At 35.5% G+C, this 26,041-nt stretch overlaps 1 protein-coding gene across 4 annotated transcripts in view; it reads left to right on the forward strand.

Annotated features, from left to right (window-relative positions):
* Nucleotides 1–26,041, forward strand: part of PLS1 (plastin 1) — a 114,390-nt gene that overhangs the window by 82,630 nt on the left and 5,719 nt on the right. For 2 of the 4 annotated variants that reach the window (XM_032630096.1, XM_032630095.1), the window contains exons 7-14: nucleotides 3,702–3,867; nucleotides 3,949–4,091; nucleotides 4,997–5,092; nucleotides 7,752–7,947; nucleotides 12,890–12,968; nucleotides 16,069–16,183; nucleotides 22,988–23,121; nucleotides 23,567–23,690. In XM_032630096.1, the coding sequence (XP_032485987.1) occupies nucleotides 3,702–3,867; nucleotides 3,949–4,091; nucleotides 4,997–5,092; nucleotides 7,752–7,947; nucleotides 12,890–12,968; nucleotides 16,069–16,183; nucleotides 22,988–23,121; nucleotides 23,567–23,690 (1,053 nt within the window). Of the gene's footprint in view, nucleotides 1–3,701; nucleotides 3,868–3,948; nucleotides 4,092–4,996; nucleotides 5,093–7,751; nucleotides 7,948–12,889; nucleotides 12,969–16,068; nucleotides 16,184–22,987; nucleotides 23,122–23,566; nucleotides 23,691–24,050; nucleotides 24,135–26,041 lie in introns of all 4 variants that reach the window. The other 2 variants (XM_032630097.1, XM_032630098.1) reach the window with 2 other exon arrangements.

Below are 26,041 nucleotides of genomic sequence, written 5' to 3' on the forward strand. Positions count from 1 at the left end.
TGGTGACTTAAAAGTCTGACTGTATTGATTATTTATCACCATTAAATGGCCAAAAAAATAAGGCCTAGTAGCAAACAGGCCACCGTGCCTTTCCAAAAGGTGAAAAGTTGATCGGAAAAATGTCATTGGTACATAGTATGCATTTGTTATTTAGGGAAGAAATTTGAGGAGGAGGGAATAAAAAAAAAATGTTAAAAGCCAAGGTAACTGTAAATTTTTCTAATTCAGTGTCTTTTCCAATTTGCTGCCTTGTGTTGTCTCAAACTGTTTTTTTGTTGTTTGGTGGCTCTTTTTTTGTACATTTGTGTTTCTGATCACTGGTATAGCATTGATAGATGACAGCTAAAGCAAAAATTAATTAATATTATTAAATAAATATTGCCCTCAATTAAGCTTTTAGATTAAAATTAATGGCATGTTCGGATAAAAAAACTTTGAGTTACCCTTTTTTTAGGTTTATTTGAAAATAATTTCAAACGTAGAGAAAGTTGCAAAACTAAAAACTATACAAAAACACTCATACATCCTTTACCTGGGTTCACCTGTTGTTAGTGGTTTATTGCACTTTAATATTTGTGCTCTCTCCCTCGTGTGTGCGTGTGTACACAACCTTTTTTCCTGGACCACTTGAGGATAAGTTACATACCTTATCACTCTTTACCAGTGAATTCCTCAGCATATATTTACTCAGAACAAGGATTTTCTCTTATATTACCACAGTATAGTTATCAAGTTTATAAATTTGTATATTGAGAGGCACAAGATATCTGTATGTCTCTTATAGTTGATGTTAGTTTTTATCATCAGGTTAAGATGTTACCCAGTTTCTCCACTGTATAATTACTGTTTCCTTTTCTTTCTCTCCCTTGCAACTAATAAGCAGTCCATGAGGAAACACTTGAAGGCTATGCAGATATCCTGCTCCATAACAGAATTTCCCCCTAGATTTTAGATTCCCTTGATTGATGATTCTTTCCTAACAGGGTCTTTACCATGATGGTTGCAAAATTATGTTTTTTTTTCAACTCCAGCACTTCCTCCACATTTACTAGTCTTTTATTTTTGTTTTGCGGTACGCAGGCCTCTCACTGCCGTGGCCTCTCCCATTGCGGAGCACAGGCTCCGGACGCGCAGGCTCAGCGGCCATGGCTCACGGGCCCAGCCGCTCCGCGGCATGTGGGATCCTTCCGGACCGGGGCGCGAACCTGTGTCCCCTGCATCGGCAGGCGGACTGTCAACCACTGCGCCACCAGGGAAGCCCTAGTCTTTTATTATTTGGCATTCTTCTGTAACCCAGAGACCTCTCTTCTCTCTCTCTGTCACTGATAGGACTCAGGAATCCCTACTTTTTCCAGTGGCTTAATTCATTACTGTGCTTGATTATTTTGGTGCTTAACTTGTCCCAGATTTGGCCATAGAGAGCACCTTCAAGATGGCTCTGGGCCATTTTTCCTTTTTTTTCCATTGTTGTAAAATACACATAACATAAAATGGACCACTTTAACCATTTTTAAGTGTACAGTTCTGTGGCATTAAATACATTCACATTGCTATGGATTCATCAATACCATTCTTCTCCAAAACTCTTCTCATCCTCCCAAACTGAAACTCTATACCCATTAAATAATAGCTCCCTGGGGCTTCCCTGGTGGAGCAGTGGTTAAGAATCCGCCCGCCAACGCAGGGGACACGGGTTCAAGCCCTGGTCCGGGAAGATCCCACATGCTGTGGAGCAACTAAGCCCGTGTGCCACAACTACTGAGCCTGCGCTCTGGAGCCTGTGAGCCACAACTACTGAAGCCCGTGAGCCACAACTACTGAGCCCATGTGCCACAACTACTGAAGCCTGTGTGCCTAGAGTCCGTGCTCCACAACAAGAGAGGCCACTGCGATGAGAAACCCATGCCCTGCAAAGAAGAGTAGCCCCTGCTCGCCTCAACTAAAGAAATCCCACGTGCAGTAACGAATACCCAATGCAGCCAAAAATAAATAAATAAATAAATTAATTAAAAGAAAAAAAGCTCCCCATTGTCCACTCCCCCATCCCCTGGCTATCACCATTCCACTTTCTGTCTCTGTGAATTTGGCTACTCTGGATACCTCATATAAATGGAATCATACAATAGTTCTTTTTTAAGACCAGCTTATTTCACTTAGCATAATGTCTTCAGGATTCATCCATGTTGCAGCCTGTGCAGAATTCCCTTCCTTTCTAAAGCTGAATAATATTCTATTGTATGCCTATACCGTATTTTACTTATCTGTTTATCTGTGGCTGGACACTTGGGTTGTTTCCACCTTTTGGCTTTTGTGAATAATGCTGCTACACACATGGGTATACAAATATCTCTTTGAGTCCTAGCTTGCTTTTTTCTTTGAGTAAATATCCAGAAGTGGATTTGCTAAACCATATGGTACTTCTGTGTTTAATTTTTTGAAGAATAGCCATACTGTTTTCCACAGAAACTGCAGCATTTTATATTCCCACTAGCAATGCACAGGGTTCCAACTTATCTACATCCTCTCCAACACTTGTTATTTTATTTTGTTTTGTTTTTAATAATAGACATCCTGATGGGTGTGAAGTGGTACCTCACCGTGGTTTGGTTGACGTTTCCCTAATGATTAGTCATGTTGATCTGCTTTTCACGTGCTTACTGTTCATCTGATATCTTCTTTGGAGAAATGTCTGTTCATGTCGTCTGCCCATATTTTAATCAGGTTGTTTTATTGTAGTTGAGTTGTAGGAGTTCTTTCTCTCATCATAATTAGAGCTCATACTCTAATTGGGGGTGATATAAAAATAAATATATAACTATATAACATGTCGGAGAATGATACAGAGTAAAATAGAGAATAATGAGTGCCAGCAAAGGCTGTGGTGATGCTTGTTATTTTGTGTAGGACAATTGGAGAAAGCCATTAGGTGCATTTGAGCAGTGTAAAGGAATTGTGGATATTTGAGGAAAGTGTGTTCCAGGCAGAGGGAATAGCAAGTTCAAAGGCCCTATAGAGCTGGAACAGAGTGAGTGAGAGGAGATAGTGGGAATGATAGGGGAACATTTGTAGGGTTTTAAAGCTAGGGAATGCCATCAGGTCCATATTTTAATAAGGTTACCAACAGCAGGGTACTATGGAAGGTGGGTTTTAGAGAGTAAGTCTGAGCATGGGTGTTAGGAAGGAATTAAGAAACTTGAAGAAAGGTACTGACAGTTTCCAGAGGTATTTAGAAGGTGGAATTGACAGAAATTGGTCACAGGATGTTAGAGGCAAGAAGAACAAGGATTCTGCTCAGGTTTCTGACTTAGGAAGAAAGAAGCAAGAATGAAGGTTGGTCCTGTCAACCAAGACAGGAAATAAAGGAAAAGCCAGTTTTGACAGAGGATTAGAGGAAGACTAGGGAAGCATGGCCAGAAAATTGCTTCAATTATGGACATGTTGAGTTTGAGATACTTGTGAAACATCCAGGTAGACATAACCAAATATGTATACAGGTGTAGAGCTTAGAGTGGGTGCTGGGAGGAAGTGTGGCCTGGAGATACGGCTTTGAAAGTCATTGGCATATAGAGGTGATATAAGTACTACTTATGTTAAAAAAATGGGAAGTTTCACCATCCATTGTGTCTTACTTACCTTCACAACTTGTTGATAAGAGTTTAGAAAGTACTTTCTCACGTGTATTTTTCTTTGTGGCGATTCAGGAAAATTTAAACCTAGCCCTGAATTCTGCCTCAGCCATTGGTTGTACAGTGGTCAACATTGGTGCACAGGATCTCAAAGAAGGAAAACCTCACTTGGTCTTGGGACTTCTCTGGCAGATCATCAAAGTTGGTCTTTTTGCTGATATTGAGATTTCCAGAAATGAAGGTAAGGTCATCAAAAATATTTACTTTTCATTGATATATACTTACTGTGGGAAAAATTTATATTTCATTGTTTTCCTCTTAGCCCTGATTGCATTGCTAAATGAAGGTGAGGATCTAGAAGAGTTGATGAAGCTTTCTCCAGAGGAATTACTGCTGCGTTGGGTGAACTACCATCTGACCAATGCAGGATGGCGTACCATCAGCAACTTCAGCCAGGACATTAAGGTTCATATTTTAATGTTCAAATTTGCGACATACAAAAAGGATGTAGATGCACGTCAAGAACAAAAGGAGTTCAGACTTAATTTGTATGTGTGTGTGTGTTATGGCTGTGATTTTTTAAACAAAGACAAAAAAGAACTTCACCCACAGACTTAAATTTGAATTGAAGTTTAATTCACAAGCACAGTGTAGAAAATGAAATTTTTGCATTTCTCTGTGTGAGGTGGATCCCCCACTTATAATCATAAAATCTTTTACTAAAAAAACCCCAAAAAACTGGTTTATTGGCTTTTAAAAAGAAATACAACTTGTTGTGAGAGGAAAGAGATGCTAGCATTAGCAGATTAAAGTATCGCTTCCCTTTTTGTATGCCACGGATAGATTAGATTATAATGAGAATGTCAGTCTGTTAATTTGGACTGAGAATTACATCTGTTGCTAGACTAGAGGCCCTTGTGGGCTTGACCAGTTTAATAGTTACTTCCACTTTCTCAATAACCAGCTAAGAGGAACCCAAAGTATCAGAGGGCATAGGGAATCAGTAGACAAAAGGGGGTCTTCAGGTGTGTCTCTGAACCAAAGTAGCTTGAAACACTTCCCTCCCCACTGGAAGAGACTTGTCAAGGAAACTTGGCCCTAATCTTAACTGATGCTGATCCTTAGGAGTGTAAACAAATGAAAGAGGTGAGGAAGGGCCTTCCAGGTTTAGGAAACAGTGTTGCTAGAAGCTCTCAAGGGTGAAACAGCATAGTGCATTCAGGATCCTGTAAGCAATAAGTAAAGGTTACTAAGTTATTATTCCATTCTTTGAGATGAGGACAATTGCTTCAATTTGAGTACTTTTCCCCCCTAAATCCAATGATGATTTTATTCATTTGAAAAATTCTATTTTGTTTCCTTCCTTAAAGGATTCAAGAGCCTATTTTCATCTGCTTGATCAAATTGCACCTAAAGGTGACCGGGATGATGGACCTGCCATTGCCATTGACCTTTCAGGATTTAATGTGAGTATAGTTTTTAATTAAAATTTTTAAAAATTTTGATAAAATATGCATAGCATAAAAATGACAATTTTACATGTACAGCTCAGTGGCGTTACATTTGCAGTACATGCAACCATCACCAGTATCCCTCTCCAAAAATTTCTCCTCATCACATAGTGAAGTCTGTATCCATTAAACAATAACTCCCCATTCCCCTCTCTCCCAAGCTCCTGGTAACCACTATGCTACTTTGCGTCTCTATGAATTTGACTAGCGAGTACAGTCATATTTAGAGCACAGTTCGCTTCAGGCAGCATTCCCTGGTGGCGTCCTCAGCCCTTCATTAAACCTTGGCTCTTTGCTTTTCAGAAGTTATTTTTCATGCCCTAGGCTCTAAATTTCCATGCTAAGCCATCTGGCTGTCATGAGTGAGGAAGGGGAATTACAGAATTCTGACCTTGAGTATGTGTGGAATCAACCCTACACTCACATTTCCCTGGTGCAACATCACTGGAACACACCAGGGCTTTTGCTGCTGTGCACAAGGAAAGGGAGCAACAAGCTGTTATTAGATTTCTAAGCAACTGATTATAAGTTCTTCCAACTTATATTTGACAATACACAAAATAAAAAATGGCAATTCCTAGTATTTATGGTGTAGGAAGAACTGATACAAATCCTGACCCATCTAACACATTTTATAGGAAGCCCATTCTTTTAGCATAAGTTCTAAGTACCAGGGATGGTTCTATCGAAACCTTAAAGTATGGTCAGATTATAGTTTGTATGAAAATCTATTAAGTACTTAAAGTGTAATATCCAGAATATTTAGTTTTAAAGGCAACTTGAGTCATCACTAATTAATTATATTTTACATTATTATAAAATCTAAAAATCAGTATTGCAAAATTTACAAATTAGCTCGAGTACAAAAATTAGGAAGTTAAAAAAACTTACAGAAAGTTTCAAACCTATTCAAAAGTGGGCAGACTTAATATACTGAACTACCATGTGTTCATCCCCCAAGTTCAACAACTATCAACTCATGGTCAGTCTTGTTTCTTCATTTATCACCTACCTATTTGCTTTCTCTTCCATATTATTTTGAAGCAAATCCTAGACATGGTATCATTTTACCAATATGTACTTCTAAAAGATAAAGACCCTTTAAAAATATAACCATAATACCTTACATAACTAAAAAATTAACAATAATCTGTAATATCAAAATAACTAGTCAGTGTTGACATTTCCTGTTGCCTCATAAATGTCAGGTTTTCTTTTTATAATTTATCTGAATTAAGATCTAAGTAAGGTCCACATATTGTGATCTGTTCACATCTACCTGAGGAGCTTTTTATTGCTGTTTAATAGCATTGAACCTATTACTTTCTCTGATTTCAATTACATTTTATTTACAACTCTGATGCACAGAATTAGATAAGTCATAATCCTTGGTCGTGATATACTCTCATCGTGGGTCCAGGCATGTCCCTCTTTTTATTTATTTTTGTCTGGTAGTTGGTTGTTTGTATTGAAATTGTAACAAGCTCATACAAGCCCTCAATCCAACAAGAAAGCTAAGACTTTGACATCAGTTTACATTTAGCTGTGTAGTTCTTCCCTATGCCATCTCTCTGCGTCCCCTTAATGTGATAATCACCATCTTGAATCTTATGTTCATCGTTTTTTGCCTTTCTTTTGCTATAGTTTTCTTTCAACCAAATGTATTTCTTAAAAAATTAAATTTATTTTACTTTAAAAAAATTTTTTTATTGGGGTATAGTTGATTTACAATGTTGTGTTAGTTTCAGGTGTACCGCAAAGTGAATCAGTTATACATATACCTATATCCACTCTTTTTTAAGATTCTTTTCCCATATAGGCCATTAGAGAGTATTGAGTAGAGTTCCCTGTGCTACACAGTAGGTCCTTATTACTTATCTATTTTATATATAGTAGTGTGTATATGTCAATCCCAGTCTCCCAATTTATCCCTCCCCTACTTATCCCCTGGTAACCATAAGTTTGTTTTCTACAAAATTTATTTTACTTTTTAACTTCATATAAAGTTTGTCATATACTTACATTTCTATACTTATTTTGAACATATTAATGAGTCACTCATATTGTTATATATCATTGTGTGAATATAACACAGTTTCACAGTTTTCATCTGCTCTCCTGTTGGTAAGCATTTGGTTTGTTTCCAGGGTTTTGCAAGTGTGAAAAGTGCTGTCCCTACTGACTTTAATATTTTTTATATGTATCCCAGCTTGTTTTTCATTGAGAAAAGAGTCTACTGGAAATACCAGAGTAGAAAGGGTGAGATAGCTAAGCCTCTTAGCCAGAAAGCATTCTAGTATATGGCCTTGAGCAAGTTACCTATAATTCAGCCAGTAGAAGCTTACTGATACAATGTTTGAGAGTTTTGTTGAGTACTTCAGCAATGAGGGTGAAATATTCCACTGATCCCAGCAAGAAAACTCAGAGACTTGTTCTTACCGATTTAAAAGAAATGGGGAAGTTAATTTGGAATTCCTGTACATTCTGACCCTATTTTGAGCCATTATTTGATATATTTCCAGAAAAGTAGTTGCTTATAAATATGTATATGAATTAAAAATTATGCCAGTAAAAAGTTTAATCTTGAACATTTTTGTTTTATTTCATTGTTTAGGAGGAAAATGACTTGAAGCGTGCTGAATTCATGCTTCAGGAAGCAGATAAACTGGGCTGCAGACAGTTTGTTACTCCTGCAGATGTGGTTTCAGGCAATCCTAAACTTAATTTAGCTTTTGTAGCTAATCTGTTTAACACATACCCAAGCCTACACAAGCCTGATAATAATGACATCGATATGAATTTATTGGAAGGTATGCTCTCTCTGTCTTTAATTGATTCACTGTGTGTATCTTTTTGTGGTATTGTCCTACTTCACTGTCAGAGGTAGGGGATTGTGGCGGGAGATGAAGTTTACTGTGTGTAGGCATGTGCATTCATTAAAAAGTTCAACTTAAAGTCGTTTTTCATTTTGGTTAAAAGAGAATGCTGAGGTAGATTTTACATGTCTGTCATTTCTCCATAAGAGTTTAGTGAAAACCATCATACATTTAAAACGTTCTCTTAAATGACCACATAACATAATTACACCACCAATATGGACAATGAATTATAGCTATTGGAAAAAATAATTATTTGTAGCTTTTTTCTCCTTTGAAAGCTACAGTTTGACTCCAGTATTGTTCTCTTTTTAATGTGTTTAGTGTACATGAAAAAATTTACAATATTCATTACTTGTCTTGTGTGTGGGCTATTGTTATCTGTCTCATAATTTATAATACTTTCCTGTTTTGCTTCATGAAATGCAGATTTGACCCCTCCTAATGTAGGTACTGTATTTAGTACTTTTCTCTACTCTATAAATATATTCATTCTGAATGTTCTTTTTATTAGTACCATTTATTCTTTCTGTCTGGGTTGATATTTATTTTTTGCATTGTTCATGTTGTGTTTTTTTTTCTGTCTTAATATGCCTAAAGAATGAATGATGACAAGCAAGAAACACAAATGAAACCTGATTAGGATAGCAGAGCAAGACTTGATTATATAAACTGTCCACCTAATTTGCCTTCTATAATGATGGAATAGTGTAGTTGTTAACACATTAGAAATCAATTTTGACAACTGATTTCATGATTTGATGTAAAGCCTTTATCCCTCTGCTGTGAATAAACAAACTTATCTTTTTTTTTAAGTTAAAATGTATTCTTTTTTTTTTAACATCTTTATTGGAGTATAATTGCTTTACAATGGTGTGTTAGTTTCTGCTGTATAACAAAGTGAATCAGTTATACATATACATATGTTCCCATATCTCTTCCCTCTTGCGTCTCCCTCTCTCCCACCCTCCCTATCCCACCCCACCCCTCTAGGTGGTCACGAAGCACCGAGCTGATCCCCCTGTGCTATGCGGCTTTTTATCTCAAGTAATCTTTGGCAGGATCTGTTTAGATTCTATAACATAGATCATTTTGTATTACTTAGCTACATTACATTTACTAAATGTCATTGAAGCTTACAATATATGAATCATCATAATGACGAAAACATTCTCGGTGTCTAGTTCTTTCTCCTTATCTGTTTCAGCCTCTCTCCTTTTCTTCTGCCATCCTCACACTCACTCACATGCATACTAAAACCCACATTAGTACCAGAACTAAGAGTAAAAACAGTGGCAGCAGTGGTGGCAGTTGTCAGAGGTTAGGGCCACTCCTAAAATAGTCTTCATGGTCGCCCTGGTTTGGAGAAGCTGGTCCTCAGGTGGGGATTCTTCCTGGTGGGGAACACTTGATACTGCAGCGTTCATTCTCTCACATCACCCACCTTCTTCCCCAGTAAGGCAGAGTGAGAAATCAGCTTCATCATCTTTTTCTCTTTGACTGCCACAACCAGAGTTCCAAGGTCCTGGTCACTTTATGATTACAGCTTTTTGATTAATGAAAGAAGTTTCAGATTTAACAAATATGTTCTTTGAGGAATATGATTAATTCACTCTTTCAGAAGTTCACTAAAATAAAGATTGTGTTCTCTACATAGATATGTAACTGAGAGATAAGATAGGTTTAAAAATGTTGATTTTTCAGCAGAGAAATTTAGGGTGAGGGATTAGAACTTCTAAAAAATTAAAAAGGGAGACTGCTGTGTTTTTTTCGGTCTGGGAAATTTCAAAATTCCTCTGTGTCTTACAGTAGAAGGCATTGTTTAGAGTGGCATATTAAAAATGATCTGCTTCTTATAGTCACTGAACTCTTGCTAGATACCTTTTCCAACTTGCTCTCCTATTTGTCACGTTTGAATTCTTTTGCTAGTGTTCAGCATGCTTTTGGAATTTTTCAGTGTGAATAGGATTGCTAAATATTTCCATTAGTATTTACTTTATTTATGTAAAAAGATACTTTGGGAAATATTTATCAATCATCTTTATTTAGAACATATGTATGTCCTGATACATCTGCCAAAAATGAATTTGACTTTGACTGTCATTGGAATTTTTTCCTCTGTACATTTGTTTTTGTAGAGCCTTATGAAATTTGAAGCTTGACCGTATCACATCCCATATTCATATATTAGTATGTCCTCATTGGCAAAGAATTTTATCTGTATGGAATTAAAGAAAATTAAAAGCCCAGTTAAATATTAAATCTTTATATTAAATTGAGCCAAATATGTGGGCTACATATAGAGAGACAATCTCAGAATTCATTTGTGGTGATAGAAAATACAGAGACCATGGAATTAGACTTTGTCCAAATCACGGCACCAGAAAATACAGAGACCATGGAATTAGACTTTGTCCAAATCACGGCACCACCACTTAATAACTGAGTGATCTTTGTGAGCCTTGGTTTTCTCGTATATAAAACAGGACTAATAATACTTATTTTGAAGAATTTCAGAGCAAGTTAAAATGACCTTTCATGAATGAATGAGTTTAGCATACAGTATGTGCTCAATAATGTTCAGGTCGGGAAGAGGAAAACACTTAATACATCACTTAGCACATGTAGTGAGTGTTCAATATATGTTCATTTTCTTTCCTCTTAGTAGCCTACTTTTAATATATTTGTTATTTTCTCTGAAACTTTTATCAATTGCAGTGTCAGTTTGGCCCTGAACGTGAAAAGAATGTTTTATAGTTCTTTCTCTCTTTTATGTCAGCAATTAAGATTTTACTTCTAAGATGGCTTCAGTTGTCTGAAATCCAGACAACATTTCCAGTCCGGAGTACATATGTTTTTGTAATGCTTTACCATGGCTCTTGCGCAAATGCATAGTGCTTCTGGCTTTTAGCATTTATTTACCAAGACAATTTGAAATGGTATTAGATAAACAAATGCTCACTTGTAAAATCTGTTTTACTTTCCAGGTATCAAAAATTAAAATAATGATATAATTAGTTTAGAACAATAGGAAGAAATAGGAAACACTGAAGTTTGTAATAGTTTCAGAACTCAGTCAAAATACAACTTTAATGTCTTTTATCATCAGGTTCAGCAGAAATTGCATATTACTTTAAGTAAAAATTAAATTATTGTTATACACTATCGATGTTTGTAATCTTAAAACATAATTTGGATTTTCCTAGATGGAGATAATGTAAAAATTCTCTAATTACCAGAAAAAAATTTATATACATAGCAAAATAATAGAATGTAATAGAAAAACACCTAAAAGGTGAACCCAAGTCACATGCATCAAGCTGTTGATCATAGTATGGTTATATTTATGTCACTTCCAGGAAAGTTCAGATAGTTAATTGGAACCTATTTAATAACTCCTAAAACAAGGCAAGCGTGGGTTCTAGGAGTATTTAGTTTAACTTGGTTCTTTTTAAAAAGGTTCTCATATCAGTTATATATTATAAAATGGCAGTGGAAGATACAACAGACTGATCAGTTACCTTTTACAGACCAGAGGGAACAAAATTTAAGCAAGAAATTATATGGCTATGTAATTGAATAGAGCAAGAATTAAAGCAGATTCTGGGAAAGTCTTTAGGTAATGGTATTGAAAACCACATGAAAATACAGGGGGCAGATTATTTCCTGACCAGTCGGCACAAAAAACCAGAATCTTTTAGATTTTACAAGGTTTGGATTTCTGTTCTGGGTGTGCAGGTATACACTGTGTGTGACACTCAGTCTGAAGATGACTGCAGGGATGACTGCATAGGGACTGGGCCCCTGGAGCTCAGGTGGTTAAATGTGCCAAATTGTCCTGGGGATCCCACATGAGACAAAGTCCAGATGGTGACCTGGACTTGCCCATGGCTTAGAAGGGGTGAGAAGTGTAAATGTTTCAAATTTTCAAGAGTCTGGTGATGAGGTGTAGGCAAGGCCATTCCATTGTCTCCTAACTTGGCTGAAAAACAAACAGTAATATTTATAGATGGTCACTTAGGACAATCTGCAATCCAGGGGATGACCAGAAAGCAGACGTGGCAAAAAGAGCCCCCATCTCTCTCTGCCCACTTTATGGCACACCAGAGCCCACATTTCCCTTATGGATGGGGTAAGCACTGCTGTGAAGGGACTGCTCAGGGAGCGTAGGTAATCACAGGTTCAATAATAGTGCCTGCAGGAGTTTCTTCTTGAGGTGATCTTTGAGGTCTAGTGACTTACCCTGATGAAATGTGTCGTTGTCTTCGCACTCTGAATGGGGGCTGTGTCCCTTATGTATTTTCAGTAGGGACAATCTAAAATAACTCAGGAAGCCTGTAAAATAGTTATAGCCCCTCGTTGCTTGTTTTTATATTACCTCTCCCCTTCATTGCTGTTTGATTAAAATGCAGGTTTGTGTGCTCAGACACTTTTCCTGTATAATCTGTACAAATTTAGAGATACTGCATTGGGGAAGGTACAGCTTTTCTATTTTTGTTTAATGTGCTAATGCTACCCTGAAATGCTGCTTTATTAATTTTTAGCCAATCCCTTTTGCATGTAATCATTAACTACAGATAGGACCACATAAGTTTATCTGTTACTTTTCTGAACAGAGAAACCCATGGCTCAGTAATTCACAGACATCAAGTAAGGGGCTCTAGATGGAGACATTTAGAAAGCAAATGGAGGCTTTCTAGACAGGGAAAACAAGGACTTTGGCAGTAAGAGATTTGTTTCCCCCTAAAAAGATTGTAGTATCGTAGGAACCATGGCAAAGTATGTATGGCCAGTTCGTACCTGCCAGAATGGTTTAAAATATAGTTCTTGATTTCTTTTGTCCTGAATCATCAGTGTGAACTTGTGTCTACTCTAGGAGAAAGCAAGGAAGAGAGGACATTTCGGAACTGGATGAATTCCTTGGGAGTCAACCCATACATTAATCATTTGTACAGGTAAATATTTTATGTGATTCAGCTTTATGGCCAGGGTCCAACTTTTCTAGTTTCAAATTGTAGGTATGTTTACATGAGAACATTTTCTAAAAATCTCAAGAATTTTAGCCAACATTTAGAGTTTCAGAATGCTGGGGATTGGCAATACACTAGATTTTAAAAGAAAAGTATTATTTGAAAAGATAAGATTATGATAATATTAGTTATAATTTGTGATGATATAAATAACCAATTTAGTAAAGATAATCAGTTCATCTTGCTTTTTAATAATTACTAATCAGGAAAATAATAAATGATTTCAACTTTAACAGATTAGAAGAACAGTAATATTTTATAAATTGCTCTTACCATTTTATCAGTATTTTTCATTATAATTCACATTCTTTCTATTTATTTTTGCCCAAAACTTCAACTGTCCCGTAATTTGTTCAGTATATTTTTTCTAATTTGTAGAAATAACTTGGTTTCCCTGAGTACTTGTTTATTTTGTTCTTTCTTGTTTAAAAATGATGACACGTTATTAACATTGGTTGGACTAAGACAATATTTTTATTGAATCATTTCCTGTGCTCTCTGGTAGTACTAACAATGTGTCTTTCTAGGTGTAGATGAGAGGAAACCTTCCTTCTCTCTTTATAATAAGATCTACCAGCATGCCTTAAAAATGCAAAAGAACTCAACTTCAGCTAATTGTATATTTTTTAGGAAAAAGGTCTAATTAACTAAACCTATTAATAATTTACACACCAAGGAAACTCATTATTATTTAAAATATGAACTGAAGATTAATGCCACAAAAGACCACGTTCACTGGGTAACTGAGATTTATGGTGCAGTTATTTCTTGGTGTATATTCAAAATAGTCTTTAAAACCGGTATTGCCTGATTCTGGTAAATAGCGTTGACGTGACAGACTTAATTTAATAAAGTCTTTAATAGGAGTGTGTAAATCCTAGCTAGATGACGAGATATACATATTTAGACTGGAACTGCTGTTATAGTAGCAGGGCAGTGAAGGACTCAAATGCTGAAGGTAAAGAGGGGTTAGATCTTTATGGACTCATTTGAAAGAATGTCTATAATATATAATTAAGAGAAACTAATAATAGGACTACCATGATATTATTATTTAAAAATTGAGTATATACATATGTGTATATGAATTTTTTAAAAATCTGGAGGGATGAATACCAAACTGTATGCAACCTAGAGAGGAGGGTAGGGTAGTAAGGAGACTTTTATTTTCAAACTTTGTAACTTAAATGTGGGTTTTTAAATTTTTTTTTTTACAATGAGCATGTATTTTCTTTTTAAATTAAGAAATAAATTTAAAACTAGGGCATTAGGCTTTGTTGAAACTTCATGGTAACTTCATAAATGTCAGGAACACTAGAGTTCTCTGTGGTTGACAGTGGAGAAGAATTGACCACATTTTTTTAGCTAAAGATTATTTTTAGTTATTTAGATCCTGAACTGCTTAGCACAGGGCTTCTGGGTGTATGTAATTTTTGGAGGGGGAAAGGGAATTCAGAAAATTCTCAAAAATAACATAACCTTAAAAAGAACCATCGGGGTATAGAAAAACAATAACCAGAGGTCTAGTTGGCACCAGAGCTGTGTGTCCATGAATTTGTGTCTGGCTCATATTTCTAAACCCACCTCTAAGTGATTTTAGCTCCTCACCTACTTACACCAAACCCAGACCAAAGCAAAATAAAAATTTAGGTTGATTTTAACTGAAAATTCTCTCCTCTCAACAGGTTATTAAATATATTTTAATAACTACTAGTCCTAGAATTTTTCTATGACAAGTTTGGTTCTGGAACACATCTTAAATTCTCTGGAAATCATTTTAACTCTCTGGGCATCAGTTTCCCTATTTGCAAGACATGAGTAATAAACCATACTACATAGAAATAAGAATGAATTCCTTTAGAGTAAAAAAGAAAAAAATCATGAAATAGGTGAGATTTCAGAACCTATACAACTACTTCAGTGATTTATTCTTCATACAAAGTTCTCCATGTGCTGATAGATAACTTAGCTCTTGATTACCTTCATCAAAGGAGGACTTTCTCCCTCCTTCACTCAGCACAGGGCCCAGCCCCCTTCACGGCCATATGGTGTGTGCTCAGAGATGCAAAGTAACTTTAATATGGACCTTAGCAAAACATAACTCAATGAACAAGCTGTTGAGGGAGAAAAGTCAGGTAATTAATCATAGAGCTAGCAATTAAAAAAAATCAATCACTGTTGCATTATGTCCTTAGCATACAGAATTGAAAACAGACTCAATAGACATACTCTGCACACCTCGGAAGAATGTGTTTTTCTGAATACAGAGTAGTAGTATTTTTACTTCAATAACTCCTACTTGCTCATAAATTCCTTCCTCTTAATGCTCGCTATTTAACATGAACAGCTTCCTACTGAGTAGCTATTGTGATTTTTATATAATTATTTTTTTTAAGTTTTAAAAACCATACTACATAAGTAATAGATGAAGTCATTCTCAGTGCACAAGCTTCAGGAAGTATGTACGTTAAGTAGAACAAAATAAAATATAATCCCTTTTTACTCCTCCCATATTCCTTTTTTTCCTGACCAGAGGTAATTGCTATTAACAGTCCATATCACACAGAGGTATTTAAATACTACTAATTTTGAAAATATTTTTAATAGATAATAAACTGTACGCAGTGTTCTGCCTCTTTTTTAAACGTAATATGTTGTGTAAAGCTTTTCACGTTAGTACATAGAGATCTACCTTATTGTGTCTTATGGTGACCCAGGAGTCCATGGTATGGATAATTTATTCAACAGCCCCTACTGCCAGGCCTTTAGATTGTTTGCAAATTAATAAATACTCTGGGAGTGAATATCCTTGTACATATATCTTTGTAAACATTTATGAAAAAAAATTTGGACAGATTCCTAGGTTAGAATTTTTGGGTCAAATGATCTGTTCTGCCTGCCATTGTTTGAGCATTAAATGACCCTGTTGTGTTTTTATAGATATAAGCCCATCTCCAGTGCGCTTAATAGAATCAGGTAGTACCAACATTTCCTTCTCCTTCATTTTCTTTTCCTCCTGTCTTAGTGACCTCGCAGATGCTTTAGTCATCTTTCAGCTCTACGAAATGATCCGCGTGCCAGTCGATTGGAGCCATGTCAACAAACCTCCGTATCCTGCTCTTGGAGGGAACATGAAGAAGGTGAATGAAATAATGACCATGGATATTTTCTTATTGTTCAGATAGAAAACAGAGGATTTAGAGTTTTATAAAGCTTAGTAAAGTGTGGTCTGTCCCCACAGATTCAACCCAAAATGTGTTAAGCTTAATAGACTTTTTACAAGTGAGCTTTAATGTTTGGAAAGATGAAGGCAGTCCCCCCCAGTCAGATACTTAATATAACTGTTTTTATCTTTAGCAAGTTGTAATACTTAATGTTCTTGGAGATGTATCATAAATGAATTCCTATTTTATAATCACTAGAACTTGACGATCTTTACTGGTTATTCGTTAATATTTTTCAACAAATATTTATCGATTAACTATGACCTGTACAGTGCAATGCCAGGATATAAGATAGTAAAAGGCATGGAGTTGGTCCTTAGGAAACCCTAAAGAAATTAGATATGTGTGCAAATAACTACATTACAGCACAGTGTATGCAAAAGTGAATATTATCAGTTTTAAGAAAGAAAAAGCCACAGGCTGCACTTATCAGAGGCTTCATGCAGGAGGTAGTTTTGAGTTATACTCTGAGAAATGGATAGAATTTTGGCAGAAGGAGACTGGGGTGGGGGCTGACGATTAAGAAGAATAGTTTGGCTATAGCAGAGGTTTCTGATAGGTAAGAAGTGAGTGTGAATGCCAAAAATTTGAATTGAAGCCAGATGTTGAGAGCTTTGAATGTCAGATTAAAGAGTTTGGGTTTTAAACTGCAAGCACTGGGAAACCGTGAAATGTTTTTGAGCAGGAGAGTGACTTGATTACAGTTGGTGGGAGAATAGCTGGCAGATGAATGGTAAAGGAAGTGCTTGTCTCCAATATTCTCCTTTCTCATATAGGGGATCTGTGGTGTCCTTGGTGTACCTGCTTGTTCTGTTGAATTGCCGGTTTAATAGTCAACTTTTCTTTTCTACCTTCTATATCAGGTTCATTTGCTTTATAAAGTAAAAGTATGTAGGACTTTAAAATTTTTATACCTTCATTTAACTTTTATTTTTTAAGCAGTAGATTATTTATTTATTTTAAAATATCTTTATTGGAGTATAATTGATTTACAATGTTGTGTTAGTTTCTGCTGTACAACAAAGTGAATCAGCTATATGTATACATATATCCCCATATCCTATCCTGCTTGAGCCTCTCTCCCACTCTCCCTATCCCACCCCTCTAGGTCATCACAAAGCACTGAGCTGATCTCCCTGTGCTTTGCGGCTGCTTCCTACCAGCTATCTATTTTACATTTGGTAGTGTATATATGTCCATGCCACTCTCTCACTTCATTGCAGCTTACCCTTCCCCCACTGTGTCCTCGAGTCCTTTCTCTCCGTCTGCGTCTTTATTCCTGCCCTGCCACTAGGTTCATCAGTACTGACTGGAGAGGATATGGAGAAAAGGGAACCCTTCTGCACTGTTGGTGGGAGTGTAAATTGATACAGCCACTATGGAGAACAGTATGGAGGTTCCTTATAAAACTAAAAGTAGAACTACCATATGACCCAGCAATCCCATTACTGGGCATATACCCTGAGAAAACCATAATTCAAAAAGACACATGTACCACAGTGTTCATTGCAGCTCTATTTATAATAGCCAGGACATGGAAGCAACCTAAGTGTCCATCGACAGATGAATGGATAAAGAAGATGTGGTACATATATACAATGGTATATTACTCAGCCATAAAAAGGAACAAAATTGAGTTATTTGTAATGAGGTGGATGGACCTAGAGTCTGTCATACAGAGTGAAGTAAGTCAGAAGGAGGAAAACAAATACTGTATGCTAATGCACATATATGGAATCTTTCATTTAACTTTATCCTTTCATTTAAAATGATGTGTATATGGGAGTTCCCTGGTGGCACATTGGTTAGGATTCTAGGTTTTCACTGCTGTGGCCTGGATTCAGTCCCTGGTTGGGGTACTGAGATCCTGTAAGCCGTGTGGCACAGCCAAAAAAAAATAATAATAAAATAAAATAAATGATGTGTATAATTTAAACATAAAATACAAATTAATGGGCTCAAATTGTTATAACTTATCAATATGGCTACTATGAAATCAACCTGCAGTCGTATGACTTAATAACTATCTCTAGTGGAATAAATGGAAATATAACCGTATTCCCAGATAGAAAGACTAAATATTATAAAATTCTTGCAAATTAACTTACAGATGGAAAATAATTCCAGTTAGAATTAGAGGAAGTCTCCTCTTATGTATATGTGGGCATGTGTGTGTGTGTATGTTTGTGTGTGTTGGGGGATGGGATTTATAAAGTGATTCTAAAATTCCATTGGAAGAAGAAATAGGCCTAAATCATCAGGAACATTTTCCAAGAATATTGAGGGGGGAGCTGTTAGAAAATATAAAAAACTTATAAAGCTGAAGTAATTGAAATAGTTTAATAGGTATATAAGAATAGAATGAAATAGAGTAGCCTAGAAACCTATCCTAGAATATAAGAACTTAATGTATGACAAGGTGCTTACTAAATTCAGTGGGAAAAGAAAGGATCGTCCAAAACATGATATCAGAACAACTGGTTAACTATTTTGTTAGGGAAAAAAGCAATTTTCACCATGTGTCATCCACCAAAATAAATTCCAATGGAATGAAAGTAAAGGGGTAAATGTTTAATAAAACTTTAAGAAAATAGAAGTGAGTGATAATCTACTCTTAGAGTGATAAATTACAAAGGAAAAAATTGATACAGTAGATACATATAAATTTAAAACTTCTGTATGCAAAAATAAACACCATAAACAAAATTTAAAAGCAAATAAAAACAAACTTGGAAACATTTGCAACAAATGGTTAATATCCTTAACATATAAATAGTTCATGTGAGTCAATTACTAAAGCTCAATTACTATTACTAAAATTGTAATAGCAAAATGGGAGAGTGAACAATATGAGTGAAAAAAATCACAGAAAAAGAAATGATTATGGATAACATACACATGAAAAACTTTTCACCTACAATAAGAAAATGCAATTTAAAATAAGAAACAATTGGATTGCACTGCATTCAATGTTAGAGGGAGTGTTCATTCGTGTAACCTTTCTAGAACAGTTTAGTAATACATATCAATAATCTTCAAAAAGTCCTTTGACTTAATAATTTCAATTATTATCTATCCTGAGGAAATAATCAGAAAGTCAGACAAGAAGTTGTGTGCCAAAATGCTCATCATAGCAATGTTTATAGAAGAAAAAAAAAAGAAAACAACTTAGTTGTTCAACAAAGGGGTAATAAATTGGGATACACCCATAAAATGAAGTAAAATGTACTATTAAAAAATAGCATTTTTAGTGTTTTAGTAATAGTGACATGGAAATGAGGATACAAAATTGTATATATACATATGAATCTAATTTGTTTAAAACACACACACATGCACACACACACGCGCACACACACCCATTCAAAAAGGACTTCATACAAAGGGATCTAGGGATCCTCCAGATCCCTAGAATATGTATGTATTTATAGGCTTCGAGATTATTTTAAAAGCCCTGTTTTCTTGAAAGAATGACAAAAAAGAAAGGCATCATAATATTAAAAGTAATTAAATGGGTAGTATTATTACAAGAGATTTATATATATATTCATATTTTTCAATATTTCTAGTGGTTGGACTGTCTACGTTTTATATTTTATTTGATATGCCCATAATTCTCAGGGGAGTAGAATTCAGGAAATTTCGTTAGCTAATTTCACATAGGTTTGTTTTTTTTTTAACGTCTTTATTGGAGTATAACTGCTTTACAGTGGTGTGTTAGTTTCTGCACTATAACAAAGTTAATCAGCTATACATATACTTATATCCCCATATCTCCTCCCTCCCACCCTCCCTATCCCACCCCTCTAGGTGGTCACAAAGCACTGAGCTGATCTCCCTGTGTATGACTCTTTTTGAATTATGGTTTTCTCAGGGTATATGCCCAGTAGTGGGATTGCTGGATCGTATGGTATTTCTAGTTTTTTTTTTTTTTAATTAATTAATTAATTTATTTAGGGCTGTGTTGGGTCTTCGTTTCTGTAAGAGGGCTTTCTCTAGTTGCGGCAAGTGGGGGCCACTCATTATCGCGGTGTGCGGGCCTCTCACTATCGCGGCCTCTCTTGTTGCGGAGCACAGGCTCCAGACACGCAGGCTCAGTAGTTGTGGCTCACGGGCCTAGTTGCTCCGCGGCATGTGGGATCCTCCCAGACCAGGGCTCGAACCTGTGTTCCCTGCATTAGCAGGCAGATTCTCAACCACTGCGTCACCAGGAAAGCCCCTATTTTTAGTTTTTTAAGGAACCTCCATACTGTTCTCCATAGTGGCTGTATCAATTTACATATAACAGGAAAACAAAACTGAACCACTCATTCATTATATCTGGAATTTTTCATTAATTATAAGATGTCTCAATCATATGTAGAATGCTTCCTTTCAGCAAATACTAGCTATTTATAGAATGAAACACAAGGCCTGAAATAAGTTCAAGATGTCTTAAAATTAAAGAAGCAGTACTTTCATGAAATGGTATCCAGGGAATTATTTTATGGACTTCGGGCATTCATCAGCGGACGTCACTTGCTTCATTTGTAAAGTTCATAAAGCTGTGCCACTTGAATAGTCTTTCTTCATTATGTCTTCAGCATTTCTTTTCTCTTGGAGCTCTGTATCCCATTATGTAATTTTTCTCATTTTCCAAATGATCTAAGCCTCACTTTTGAAGTGCTTGGTAATCATTTCTTCCATTAATTCTATGAGACTATATGCTGCAACTTTTTCGTGCTTTGTATTCATTCTTACCTTTCACAGGGTCTTAAACTTTTAGCCCGACAACTCTAGGAATTTCCAAGGCTCAGTTCTTGGCCTAATGCTCTTAACTTTCTGTGTTTACATCCTCAGGGAGCAGATCCCTTTTTAGAGTGTTAAGTACTACCATAAATGTGGTTACCTCTAGGAACCTAATTTCTTACTCTTTCTCTAGTTTGGTACCTCTCCAGATCTTAGAAGTATTTTGCCAAACTTGAAATCAAATGTTGCCGAAAAGTAGAACATATCTTTTCCCTTAACACTAGCATCCATTTCCAGTTTCTCTTTCATTGCTGGTCACATCATCTCAGCCCTCTAGACTATTAACCCTGACCTCCTTTCTCACCGTCATTCCCCTCAGGAACTTTGGTCACACTAACCATAAAACAGATGGCCTTTCATTGAAACACATTTTACATGAGTGGTTATTACAATTTGCTAGAAAATTGTCCTGTTAAAATGAGTGGCAGTGGAAAATATGCTGGTTTTTATCTCTCCTGTTCACACTATTACATAATCAGGGCTCTGCTATTTTCCATAAATTAGGAATTCACTTTTTAAAATTATGTGCATATTTCTATTTGGAAGACTAAATCTATAATATTAAATGACTAGTAGGAAAGAGAATTTTGGAATATTATCCCCATGCATGTAAAAAAATGAATACATATCAAAGATTTGATTTAACTTATTAAGGGAACCAGGCAGATATTACAGCAGGTTCAGAGTATCTTCTTGCATTTTTATTTGTAACAGGCTGACCTCTGGGAATTTGGATTCTCTTTTTGCAAGTACAGTATCCATTAATTTGTACAAATTCTGTTATTGTGGGGTCCTTTTCTCACCTTTCCTGGAAATATTTTCTTCTTCTTAGAAAGAAGTGTATCTTTGTATCTCAGGTTTACTTGTTTTTTAATGAGGCCTTAACTAACTTGGGGAAAGAAAATCAGGAGAAACCAGTTATACTGTTTTTCTTAACTAAATGTTTATTCTAAAAAAATATTTAATCACCTTTTATTACTGGTGATATTATGAGATCTTATCATTTCACTGGGGGAAAGGTAAATATATATATATATATGTATGTGTGTATATATATGTACATACACACATTTATATATATATGTTCTGAGGTAAGAAGGATAGTAGTAGATGACTGGAGATGATAAATTTCTGTAGAGCCCAGGATAGACAAAAAATTTTTAATTGTACTTATACCACTGGAAACAAGTAGTTAGGTCGATAATTTACTTGGTGTTCATTCATCAGATTCTTACTGTAGACAGGGCACCGTGCTGAGTCCTGGGCTAGGGATGGGGAGAGTATGATACAGATTTGTACACTTTATAGTTTTTGCCCTTTAAAAGGAGCTTATGTATGGTTGGCAAAAGAAAGTTCATAAAATGCTAAATATAAGTAGAAGATGGTACATAAGCATTATAAAATAACCATGATTGGCAGTTCATCGAGGGATGCAGATGATACAGTTAAGCTTAATCCTTTGATGAAGAAAATTGGCTAAAAGCTTAAAGGATGAGTGAGATCTAGAATATTGGAGATGAAGTTAGATTCTTAATGAAACAATTTCTCTATTCCTTAATTTTAAATGTAGACAAAACAACATTGATTACCTCTATTGATGGAATGCAGAAAACTGGGTTTTTAGTCTCAGATTTGCCACTAATCAGCTGTGTAATCTTGGACAGTCAAGACTTTTTAGAGTAAGAGAAGATCTTTAAACTTTTCAGCCAGTTGTTTCTCTGTCTAGGTTAACCCCTCAGTGCTTTGATATGTTCAACTATAAAATGGGAATCATTATTTCCTTAATTTCACTGGTTATTAGGAAATGAAATTCTGTCATATAAATTTTCAGTGTCATCATAATTATTTTTCAGATGACTGAACTAGGCTGGCATATTTAAGAAATATATTAAAAAATTTGTTTTATACCCAAACTTTTACTATTATTTACAGATCGAAAACTGTAACTATGCAGTGGAACTTGGGAAGAATAAGGCCAAATTCTCCTTGGTTGGCATTGCTGGGCAGGACTTAAATGAAGGGAATTCCACACTTACTCTGGCATTGGTGTGGCAGCTGATGAGAAGGTAAAGGCTGACTTGTTTGTGACATCACTGTCAGTCTCCTTCAACGAGTCACTGAACTAAAACTTTAGCTATTTTTGAAGAATAGCAAACACAGAAGAAACATACAATGTGAAATATATTAATTTTTAAATGATTTATTGTTGATAATAAATTTTTTACAAATTATATTTTGTTTTAAAAGTGGGTCAGTCTCTAGAAACACAATTACTTTTATTAATGCCTCTGAAACACTGCTTTGTAAGGAGTTGTTTTAATTTTTAAAAGTACCATATAGTAGTTTTTGCTTCTGATTACTAAGCTCTGTACTAGAGCTTACCAGACTAAAATGAGAAATAATTTATTAGAACTGAAATATTTCTTAAATATTCATCTAAATATTGATATAAATGATGTGAGAGCAAATTTTACCCCTTTCAGTCTTAAATATGCATCTCTTCTGTTACAGGTACACGTTGAATGTGTTATCGGATCTTGGAGAGGGTGAAAAAGTAAATGATGCAATTATCATTGAATGGGTCAATCAGACTCTTAAAAGTGCAAACAAAAATACTTTTATTTCCAGCTTCAAGGTAATCAAAAGCTATTTTAAAATTTGGGGGGGGCGGTAAGAAACTAAGTTTAAGAAGGAATTTTTATTGGGAATTACATTGGTTTAGGTTTAGAATTACATCAATGTTGTATCTCAGAAACACATAATTGATGAGCTTAGGCATACTAATTATTTGGCATGTGTAAACCAGAAATATTCAGTTTGAATTCTTATATTTTTGATTGGTTATCCTATTGAGTATAAATGCAGGTTAATATTATCGGACTTCAGTAATCTAATCTTAAAAAAGAAATTGAGCCAAAAATCCAATTGTCAAATGAAAAAAGAAAGATAAAAAGACATTGCTTATATAGGACCTATAATGTTTTGTGCTCCCTAGCAGCAGTCTCAGAATTGTATTGACATCATTTCCAAGGCATAACAGAGCCAGCCAAACCGATTCAAGTGGGAATTGAGAAAACTGGTAGGAAAAAAATATCTTGTCATCTGGCTTCATAATGACACTTAACACTCACTTCTGAGCATTTGTGAATGATTCATAAAGCACTCAAAATGTAGTCTGCACATACATACCGACTAATTCTCATGCATTTCCATTGTTTTGCTTTTGCATGCAAGCTGATATTAGCTACAAATAAGCATGTCTGCTTGTACACATTCATTCAGTGAACCTTGTGTTTGTGATTTTATTATGATATGTGAAAAATTACCCATCAATTTGTATTTTTTTTAGTGAAATAAGAGTGCAAATAGATGAAACCCTAAGCTCTCGCAAGAGTTATCTAACCATCTTTATTTTCTTCTTTGCCTTTGCTATATATGTTTGACAACATGGTAGAGCAGAAGAAATGTCAGAAATTGATAAATTCAATCTTCTGTTCTTTACCAAAAACTGAGCCCCAAAGTGGACAGCTGGATGTTGGCAGAGATGTTGCCTGAGTCCTAGTTCAACTGTGTTTCTTTCTTTTCCATCTTGGAAGGAACTAATGACGTTGAGTTTTTGTTGTTGCTTATTTTTTTTTAAAAGAAGAATTTTTAGTCCATGATTTGTCTTTATATATTTTAGATATAAAACACAACTTAAAATGTAAAACAGGAAAGGGGACATAAAACTCTCTAATTGACAGTTACTCTTTAAAATTGTTATACTGAAATTATATACATTTGTACATTAATTTGTGAAAAATAACAAGCATGTATATCATTAAAGTAAATACAATGAGAAAATATTTAGAAGCACATTAATAAATATTTATTGAGCTCTAACTATTAAGTAACACTTTTGGTAAAGAAAAAGATGTAAGAAATTATTTTGGCTCTCAGAGTGTTTGCCATTTACTTCAAAGACAAAATTTGTATAACTGAGAAGGTAACAATCCTACAGGGTAAATGTTAAAATCCAAAGAAATAATACAACTAATATTATGGAAAAATCTAACTGATCATTTCCAACTGAATGGTTAGTGGAGACAGTTGGACTTTATTTGAGCATCAGAGATGGAGGCAGGATTTGAATTGGTGGAGAACAAGAGAGTAATAATAAACTAGAAGGGGGTCCACCTTGAATAAAGGCAAGTCTGAGAAGGTTAGGAGAAATAGTCTGGCTAGACAGGATTGTTCCTAAGGGATATAGTGCAAGATGTAGGCTGGGCCAAGACTGTGGAGGAATCTGGCCTTAAAAAGGATACTGGTAAGGGGAGTAACGTAAGCATAGGAATACTGTTCTGAAGGTAGGGGGCAGGACCGGTTGGAGCGAGAGTGGTGTAAGTGCGAGGAAAGCGCTGAGGCAGAACTCAAGGTGCGAGGTAATAAGGGTCCTGGCGGGGGTGATGCAGATGGGCACTGGGAACTTTAAGAATGGATAGTCATTTGCAAAAGAACAGGTAGGGTTTGGCTTCTTGACAGGGAAGCGCAGGAAAGAGAGAGGAGTTAAAACTGGATGTTTGGGGCCTGGGTAACTGGAAAGCTGATAACAACAAAAATGGGGATGTCTCAGGTGCAGCTGCTTTCTAAAAAGGCAATGAATTCAGTTTTAAGCTTATTGAATTTGAGGTAATTTTCAGGAAATGAAAAGAGACATTATGACTAGGATTACAAGCTTGGTGATCAGTTGAATAGAAGAGAGAGTTGAAAAATGGGAGTACACAACCCATTTAAGGGAGAGAGCTCACAGAGAAAAGCAGACTTGAGACTGGTTTTACTAGAACTGAGGTGGTAGAAACAAATTGCACAAGTGCTTAGCGTGTATATATGCTTGATAATAAAACCTTTAAACAGAATATAAATAAGAAATATAGCAGTGCATGCTAAAAAATAGTTGGGCTGGGGAGGTTTTTTCCAACTCAGTGTGTTATATTTGAAAGCTATGAT

The sequence above is a fragment of the Phocoena sinus genome, chromosome 4 (genome assembly GCF_008692025.1).
Source record: "Phocoena sinus isolate mPhoSin1 chromosome 4, mPhoSin1.pri, whole genome shotgun sequence".
NCBI classification, from domain to species: Eukaryota; Metazoa; Chordata; class Mammalia; order Artiodactyla; family Phocoenidae; genus Phocoena; species Phocoena sinus.